This window comes from Sceloporus occidentalis, unplaced genomic scaffold (genome assembly GCF_023333645.1).
Source record: "Sceloporus occidentalis isolate IW3139 unplaced genomic scaffold, rSceOcc1.0.p SCAF_6, whole genome shotgun sequence".
Lineage (NCBI taxonomy): Eukaryota > Metazoa > Chordata > Lepidosauria > Squamata > Phrynosomatidae > Sceloporus > Sceloporus occidentalis.
In genome coordinates, this window is record NW_028316986.1 from 32,967,802 (window position 1) to 32,977,828 (window position 10,027).

At 39.8% G+C, this 10,027-nt stretch overlaps 1 protein-coding gene across 2 annotated transcripts in view; it reads left to right on the plus strand.

Annotated features, from left to right (window-relative positions):
* LOC149310583 (TNF receptor-associated factor 5-like) overlaps positions 1-8,143 on the plus strand; it is a 59,302-nt gene extending 51,159 nt beyond the window's left edge. For both annotated transcript variants that reach the window (XM_089529252.1, XM_089529251.1), the window contains 3 exons: positions 589-729; positions 2,345-2,513; positions 4,401-8,143. In XM_089529252.1, the coding sequence (XP_089385378.1) occupies positions 589-729; positions 2,345-2,513; positions 4,401-4,978 (888 nt within the window). In that variant the 3' untranslated portion in view covers positions 4,979-8,143. The remainder of the gene's footprint in view (positions 1-588; positions 730-2,344; positions 2,514-4,400) is intronic.
* The last annotated feature ends 1,884 nt before the right edge of the window (positions 8,144-10,027 follow it).

The following is a 10,027-nucleotide window of genomic DNA, read 5'->3' on the forward strand; positions in this document are numbered from 1 at the left end:
ATTTCAGTTCCTCATACAGTCAAAGATGTGGAAGGAGTCATGTACACAGCTTTAGGCAAAAGGTCACTTTGAGCTTAGTGTTGATACCAGCACCTTCTTAATCCTATGTAATGTTCACATCAGTATGTAACCACATCCTGGAAAACAATTGCTTTTGATTGCTTTTTACATTTCTTATTCTTGCTATGAATTATCTGCAGCATAGATCAGAAATTGTTTCTTTTAAAAGAGGACCTCATACAATATAATCTTCCAGGATGTGGTTAGAAATAGAGGATTATTTGGCCCCTGATGGGCAGCTTGACTTGCTTATTTGTCAGGGTAGGTCCCGAGTTATGCTGGATGGATCAGATGTGACTGCAGGAAGTACCCTGCTTAGTTTTCCAACTTTTAACAATTAGATATACTAGGAGAGCCATTTTATCTAGTATTGGAGAGGCTACAATGCTTGTGATATTTCAGGCTGTAATAGTGCTTGTGATATTTCAGTCTATTCTTTCTTTCTTTCTTTCTTTCTTTCTTTGCTGTTCAGTTTCTCTTTTGTCTTTTACTAGTTTGAATTTACACCTTTCACCTTTCATTTTGTAGATTTCTGAACTTTATAAGAACCTAGACCATAAAGAGATAAAACTTCAGCAGCTAGCAGACATGGTAAAAAAGTGCGAGAATGAATTCAGACAGTTTACAGAGTTACATGGTAAAAATAGCAACTTGCTGTCAAGCACTCAGGTAAGATAGTTTCCCTTCCTTAATGGAAACACTAGAAACAAAAAGTGAGAGTTAGTCTGCAAAGACAGACAAATGGTATAAACAAAGTACTGCCTACATTGTGTTAGAATGTCAGATCTTCTGGTTTTATTTAATCTGTGATTTATTTCCTTCTATTGTTGTTGATACTACAGCTGTGGTAGTTCACAGTCTCATACTGTGGTACAGCAGTATTGTAGAAGATTCTGATTGGTTTTAGCAGTTGGGGCCCTCGCACTTCCTGCTGCATTAAATTACAAAAGGGAAGGAAATACCTCAAGGCAGATAAAAAAATATCACATGTGTACAAACAGTAGCATCAGCTATGAAATGGGATGTGAACAGGCAGGCTACAGGGTAGGTTGGTAGTGTTTCCTTGTGCTTATAACATTTTCAGCAGTTACTGCAAGTGATAACTCAGATTTTATTTCCACAGGACTACTATTGTCCCTTGAAAATAGGGGAGAACTATGACGAATTATTTGTATATGACTTGTTTGTACATTGTTGCAAAAAGCAGGTTGTTTTCAAGTGTGGTTCCAGCAATCCAGCATTCCTATAACTAGGGCACAAAAATGCATCCTTCTTTGACTATACATCATATTCATGTTCTTGTGTTCATAAATTATAGATACCCAATCTAGTGTCACAATCCATATGCATTGTTCTGTCATGTTGGCATGATAATATGATATTAGGGGGTGAAGATATGAGGACATGGTGATATGGTGATTTAATGCTGTATAGTATTTTGGCTATTGAGAATGGGATATCAATTATGTTAAATCCAAGCCTGGGAAACAAACGGGAGGGGCAGATGGCCAGCAGCGGAAAGGAGTTGTAGTTTTATCACCCCAGTCTTCCTGCCATGGATCTGAGCTGTGAAACAGAGATGATTTTCCTGAAGTGAAATTAAATAACACAGGAGGGGAAGGAGGGAAACATGAAGAGCCCTTTGATCTGGATAAAAGGGGAGTGATTGGAGTTGGAAAGTAGGGCTGGAGAATAGAGATGTATTTGTGATGGTCTGAGGGGGGACTTTTTCAGTTCTGACAATGAACCCGGGACAGGAAACTTTCTGTCTTGATATCCAGAATAAATGTCTAGTTTCTACTACACTACAATGCTGTCTTGCTTATTGGGAACTGGGTCTTCCAATCCTGACATCTAGCAGCACAATTAAGTGATTAATACAATGCCTTGTGGCTCTGAACTATTCTTAGCAAAGTAGCATTGTTAGATGTGCATTATAACTAAAATAGAATTTCTGTTACTGTTTTATCCAAACAGTGAATACAATATTTTGTTTTCAGGCTGTTTACATATTTTGAATAACAAAGCCTATTGGTACCAATTGAGGTATTGAAAAGAGATGATAAACCAGAAAATTATGGAGTCATAAGCATTCTAATTAAAAGGAAATGTTTGGAGAATACTCCAAAGAGAAAACAAGCTTTATTCTTAATACTGTATATTCAATGGCTGATGACTTAATATATAGCTTAGCATCTGCCCTTTAATTATAATTTTTTTTCTTTTTTCCTCCTTTCTCCTCTTTTTTTGTCCCTTTCTCATACAATGGCCATGTTACCTGAAGACTCTTGCAATTCACATTGATAAATCTGCCTGCCTGGAAACACAAGTGAGACAGTTGATTCAAATGGCAAATCGGCAACGGAGTAAATTTGACCTGACACAACTACTGGAGACCATTGATAACATAAAGCAAAAAGTTGCTTTCTTGGAATCATATGAACAACGTTTAGGTACTTTTGGGATCTTCTCTTTCTAAAAATCCTTGATCTTACATGAATGATGGCAAGTTCCAGTAGGGACCATCAAAGAAAATCATAGGAAAATAAGCTATCAAACATAGCAATTAAGCATATGACTCCAGGGTCCCAAACATGCTGCATAAATAATCCAATTTGAGACTGCTTTAACTGCCCTGACTCAGTGCTAGGGGATGCTAGGAATTGTAGTTTGTTGTGGTACCAGAACTCTCTGACAAGGCTAAATATTTCACATAACTACAGTTCCCAAAATTCCCTAACATTGAGCCAGGGCAGTTAAAACAGTCTTAATAATTAGAAAGATGATTTCTGCAGTGTGTTTTGGACCTAAAATGCTATCAGTGTAATGGGGAAAGTGCCCCCTGTGGACCACATGTGCCCTTGGGATCCCATTTTGTGGCCCCAAAACCCCTCTCAGGAGACCTGCAAAGCCTCCAGTGCCCGGTCAATGTGGGATCTTTGAGGAAGCCAAATTTTGGGGCCAAACACAAAACTAAACTGCCACAAAAACACTGTGGTACCAAAGTCCCAAAACATAAAAATTAGCTGTATTTCAGCTGAATCCCAAACAAGAAGATGCATGGCATCACTTCCAGTTGTGCCACTGTGGCTCACAGAGGATTGTGGAGTGGCGTCTGTCCCCTTAGTTGTTTATTCCTGGTTTAAGGGAAGACCTGAGCATGTATGATCCACCTGGGCTTCGACAGTCTTACATATTCTTTGCTTGTAACTTAATGTACATTCACCTTGGTATTTCAGTCCCAATTGTTTTTCTTGAAAGCTGGAGGAACATTGAAACTTAACAAGCCATGAGGGCTGTGATGACCAATTGGTATGCCAATCCCATTTTTCCATATAGGCTTTCATTTTGTGTAAAGAATTACTGTGTTTGAATTGTTACATCATTGGCTTTACATTTTGTTAAACTTGATAGGAATGTGCTCTGCAATTTCAGATATGTTTTTGCAAGAGATTTGTCAGAATTGAGACTTTAAAAATTGAATGGAACCTTTAAAATTTTAAAAATTTATAATAATAATAATAATAATAATAATAATAATAATAATAATATTTATTTATATGCCGCCCAATCATTGGGAATCCGGGCGGCTTACAACAGAGGGGATAATAGACGGTTCCCTGCCCTCAGGCTTACAATCTAAAAAGACACGACACAAAAGGAGACGGGAATGGTGAGGTCCAGCAGTTCTTCTCTCCCTCTGAGGCCTGGACCAAGGCAGAAGGAATATACATTACTTATTCCTAACTTTAGTGTACCCCAATCTACAGAGAAAGTAGACAAGGAGGTCAAGCCGACAGGCAAGAAAAAGCGGCCCAAAGCTACTTTTTCCGAGAGCGAGGCAAACCCTCGCTGATCACACTGCCTGCTCCCAAGGCGACCGGAGTGCGTATGTCATGACTGCATGACGCGGCATCAAGCCGCGTCAGAGGGTACTTTTTTTTAACTTTCCCACCACCATCCTTGCCTTTGTAGACTGACCCCCTCCCCAGGCATCTGTGGAACACAGGTTAAGAGTTCCTGTTTTAGAGAATTAAATGATTAAGATGAAGCCTTTGTTTTAGAACATTCCTAGAGGTTTTGATGAGTGTGAATCTACTCTAAAACAATATTCTTCTAACATTAAGCTGAAGGTGGTGCACACCATAATCAACAGTAGGCCAGGATTCCAGGGTGAACCAAAATTTGGGAGGGCTTGTGCAGGCTGTGTGTTGCCCAACACAGAAAATATCTAGGCAATGCAGATGTTACTTCCATAGGTCCATATGTATCTTTCCCCCACCCATCTTCACCCTCTGTAAACCAACACATTCTTAAGTTCATTTGTATTTTTTCTTCAGTGGTTCTGGAAGACTTGTCTAACCAACATGATATCCACCTGCGTCTCCACAGAGCACAACTTAACAAAAATGAAGAACGGTTTAAGCTTTTGGAAGGGACTAGTTACAACGGGAAACTTATTTGGAAAATTGTGGATTACAAGACGAAGAAAAATGAGGCTGTGGAGGGCAATTGTCTTTCTATAGTCAGCCAGCCTTTTTACACCAGCCGCTGTGGGTACAGGTTATCTGCCAGAGCTTATCTGAATGGCGATGGTTCAGGAAAGGGTACCCATGTTTCTTTGTACTTTGTTGTGATGAGAGGAGAATTTGATTCCCTCTTACCCTGGCCTTTCAAGCAAAAGGTTACACTTATGCTCCTGGACCAAAGCGGGAAGAAAAATCACATTGTTGAAACATTTAAGGCTGACCCTAACAGCAGCAGCTTCAAAAGACCAGAAGGAGAAATGAACGTTGCCTCTGGCTGTCCTCGGTTTGTTCCACACACAGTGCTTGAAAATGCAAAGCATACTTACATCAAAGATGATACAATCTTCTTGAAAGTAGTGGTGGATTTGACTGATCTTGAAGAGTTATGAGAGAACCTGAAAGACTTATTGCAGGTGATGATTGGTGACCTCTGGACCTCTGGATTCTTTCTCACAAATGAGAAAAGCTGCTCTTCAGTCTGCTAATGTACTTTTTGATACACTTAGATAGTTTTGACAATTATTTTTTGTAGTTTTCAAAGCTGCTTTAAGTCTCAATGAGGTGAATTTTAAGCAGATAGCACAGCTTGATATTATGACATTTTACCTGTTTGAAAGTCTTAACTGGGTCACTTATCTCAGAAGCCATATTTTCAGGTGCAACAGCAGCTGGGTGTCTTACAACAAAAAAGCAGTTCCACTGGTTCCACACTTTACCCTAAGCATTGCTGTAGGGGTGCTAAGAACTGTTTTTATATTTCATTAGGGTCATGAATGTGAAAGAATACTAACTTTGGCTATTAGTCAGACTGTGATATACTTCTTGTCTACTAACTACAGCGGGATACAGACCGCCCAAAAAGGGCAGTCTATCCATGCCTTGTTTTGCTGCGCAAGGGAGCCATAGCGGACAAACTGCGCGGTTCCCTCACGCAGCAAAAGAACCTGCAAAAAGCGGGTTCTTTCTGCGATGCCATTGTGACGCCGCCAGTGGCGCATTCGTGGTGTCACAATGACGCCGGGACATGTAGACACTAGGCATCCATCACGTCAAAATGGCAGTGCCCGTGTGTATAGGGCGCCGCCATTTTGATGCCCTCGTCACGTGCTAGGGGTGAGGCACGTATGGGCGGTGCACCCTCGGCCAACCCCTAGCAGATGACGGGGGTGCTGCAAAGGCCCATCTAAATAGAGCCTACAATAGCAACATGACCCCATGCATTGTCAGAAAAAAATATTTAGAATTTAGTAGAGGTTCAAGTAAAGTGTGCAGATGATTGCATTTTGACCAGGTTTCTTTTTTTAAAAAATTATTTCTTGTGAACTTGAAACTATTGTAGAGTAGACCCTTTTTATAACCTCAAGGGCACAAGCAGGAAAAATCCCTAAATTGTGATTGTAGGGTACTTGATTGATTTTATTTGGGTAATTTGCCAGCATGTAATTTGCCAGCATGTTCATTTGTAAATATAGTATGCTCTTTTGGTCTCACTATTGCAAGCCATATATAGACTTTCTAAGCAGGTGTATCTGACTTTGGTCTGTTCAAAAGTAGAGCAGAAGCATCTCACCAGTTAAATGAAATTGGACATTGTAACTACTGCCTATCAGTGATGCTGTCAAAGGACTTTTTTCTTTCTTTTTTGCTACACGTACAAAAATTATGGCTGCATTTTATTTTTTATTTGTATTTTTTGTTGCATGACCTGAACTTGGTTTCTCTACAGAAATGAATTCTAGCACATAATACAGAAAAGCACTTTATGAAAGTTATTGGTTACGTCTGCATAACCAATAAGTAGTGTAGAATGTTATGCTACAGAGGACAGTTTGATAAATCCATACATTCAAAAAAGTAGTATGCTGCAATTAAAAAAAAATAAGGGTTTTTTTTTCCAGCTAAAAATTAGCAAGAATCACAATCACTGTGAAAGGTTATGGCCATATTTCCTTAAGACTTTAACAACATTAAAAGTAAGGCTGAGAAATGTGAACCTCAAGATTTAGAGTAATGTGTTGCTGAATTACAGTGGGCCCTTCCCTTATGTGGGGGATCCATTCCTGTCACACACACCCCACATAAGGCAAAAAAACGTGTATGCATGTGGTGTGCATGCCGTTCTTTTTCACACAGTGTGGCTTTAGCGTAAGTTGAAAGCCCGTATGGCATGCCTGCTTATGGCATGGGTGCACTGTATTATCCTTTCCCCTCCTTTTCATTAATCAATACAGTCGGCCCTTCTTATTCACGGATTTCATATACATGGATTAAAACATCCACAGTTTGAAAATGTTCAAAAAAAGTATAAATTTCAAATATCAAACCTTGATTTTCCATTTTTTATAGGGGACACCATTTTGCTATGTCATTATATTTAATGGGACTTGAGCATACATGGATTTTGTTATACACGGGGGATCTTGGAACCAAACCCCAGCGTATAACAAGGGTCTATTGTATATCCTTCCCTCAGTATGATGTTATGGGGATTTATTCTGTTGATGTATGGAGCATTTTAAGCATGAAGGGCAATAATTTTTGATGTGACAATAGTTTTTGATGTTGGTTGTGTAGTGTATTTTCATAGCAACTTTGTAAGCATGTTCACCATTGCCAACGTACAAGCACTGATCTATTTCGACTGTTTAAAAGCTAATTTTAAAGGCATGTTGCAATACAGGGAAGATTATTAATAGCTTTTTAATAGGTATGCGGTCCCATCCCAAAGATTCTGTTGATTGCTTTGACAGCCTAGAAGAACAGTGTGCCAAGCATTCTATCTCCTCAGTACTCTGATTCTTTTTCCCCCATTCCTGTTTTTTCACTGCTTTAGGGCTAGGAAGCCCTGTTAATACCTGGGTCTCTTGGAAGTCATTCATGGCACCTCTGCAAATCAATACCAAATTGATGACACTTTACAACAACAAACCACAGCTGAAAGAACAGGATGGGCAAGAAGTAGGAGTTGTTTTTATTCTGTTCTTTTCTTTTTTGGGGTGATCTCCAAGGTCTAAAATAGAGTGGACAACTGTGACAGGCTTGGGCACCAATTTTGTGCCTCTAGAGGCCACCCAGATTGCTAAAAAGGGTCTCGAAAATCCCCACAAACATAAATTGGAAACCAAATTCTAGTTTTGAAAAATAAGGTTTTTATATTAAATAGTGGGGAGTGGGTAGGAGAATATAATGTATTTAAGTGGTAAATTATTGCTTCTGGTGAGTAAAAAGGCAACTTGGAGGAATCAAGGCCCACAAAAACAGCCTGGGAGGCCAAAAACTGCCCCTGACTAAAAGGCAAGGCTTTAGGATGGGATCTGGCACTTTTATATTACTGCCACGTGCTTTAATGGTTTTTGTAAAGAGAGCCATGTTATTTATTAAAAACAAGCTTTGTGTTTGTAATGCTGAAAACTGTGGTTTTTAGGTAAAAGTAGTTTTCTAATTTTTTACTACTGGGGGTTTATAACTCCTTTCCTTTTTCTAGAGGATGAAATTTGCAATAGATTTTCCATTTATAGACTCTTAGTAGCTGTGGTTTTTAAAGTTTACATCTCTTTGCACCAGTTTGACATGGCTGTTAGATTTTTTGTATTTATTGTTGTGGCTTAGCCTTACCTGTTTACTTTTTCAATATGTATTAAAAAGCAATATTTCTTGAATGATTTCCAAACAAAAACCTTGCCTGATTATTCAGCTCTATTAAACAGTTGCCTATAGATGTGCTGTAGTGGGCATGAGACTGTCACCAAGCACATCACTTCTGGAGTACTGGCCAGTGTTACACTAGCAATAGCAATTACATTTCTATACTGCTTATCAGTGAATTAACACTCCCTAAGCGGTTTACAATCTGTAAACCAATTGCCTCCAACAAGCTGGGGACTCATTTTGTCAACCTACAGAAGGATGCAAGGCTGGGTGGACCTTGTGGCTTGCAGTACAGCCATTTAACCACTGCACCATCTGGGCTCCCTGTAAATCATTTTATAGACATATAACATGCGGAGTCAAGCCACAAGTGGGATTTTTGTTTTTGCAATAGCATAGCATTTACAGTTCTATACCACTTAGCAATGAACTCAACACTCTTAAGTCGTTTACAATATGTAAGCCAATTGCCCCCAACAAGCTGCGTACTCATTTACCAAGCTTAAAAAGGTTGGAAGGTTGAGTCAACCTTGGAGCCCTGGGATCAAACTCATAATCTTGTGGCTGCAGTAGTAGCATTTAACCACTGCACCACCAGGACTCCCCACCATGAATGCACACCATTGCACAAACATATAACCTGAGACCAGAATTACCTCCCTCTTCCCACCTAGCTTCCATCCCATTGGATGCCCCATGGGACTGGCCACAGTCACACGAGCAATACACCGCCCATACAGTGCATCGGTGCACCCATTGACAAAGTACAATCATGGAGCCCCCCCCCCCCCCAATACATATCCACTTTCCCTTCTTCACCCTATGCCCTCCTTTGTTATTATTATTATTATTAAACTTTATTTCTAAAGCGCTGTAATTATACACAGCGCTGTACAAGGTCGGTAAAATTAAAGAGAATATAAAAGCCTGCCCAAGGCGTACATTCTAAAATAATAACAATTAAAAGAGGAATAGATAAAATTACCATATAGAAAAGAAAAAACAAATTAAAAACATCAAATATCAAACAAATCACATCAAATATTATCAGACAGCCAGATGACAATCACAAATTCCCTGAGAACGCTTCCCTAAACAATATGGTTTTCAGCTCAGCCTTAAAGCTGGTTAGGGAAGTGATGAGCCGTGCATGCAGAGGAAGAAGGTTCCAGGAATGAGGGGCAGCAAGAGAGAAGGGACGGATCCGGGACTGTTTGGTTTGTGTATGTTTTAATTACATCCATTGCATTATTGGCAACTTGCCCATGATTGTCATACTTTTGTATCCTAGCATATGCTATAGCTAAGATGGGTCAAAGGTGCAACTGGCCTCTTGTTTGTCTCCATAAATGGCAAAACCATGTGGCACGCAATAACACCGGTGGCTGCCTCTCACTGTTCCCAAGTTGTATGCTCCAGGTTGCAGACATGCCCCATACACCAATTGGGCTTTTTTGCATTCCTGCACTTTGTACTGTGCTCTTTATATGCCGGTGTGATTATGCACATTTTCTGCATTAAAGCAGAGTATCGGGGCTTTTTGCTCTAGTTTTTAGCTTCATGTCAGTTTCCACCCTGTTAAGCACCATACAGTAGGCTTGAAGTTGGTTTGAAACCGCTTAATTTTGCCAGTGCCTCCCCTGCTGTCTCTACTTCATAGATTCATAGAATCCTAGAGTTGACAAAAACCACAAGGGCCATCCAGTCCAACCCCCTGCCATGCAGGAAAGCATAACCATGGCTTCCCAACTCCAGGGGTTTCTGGATGAAACGGATTATCTAGATCCATT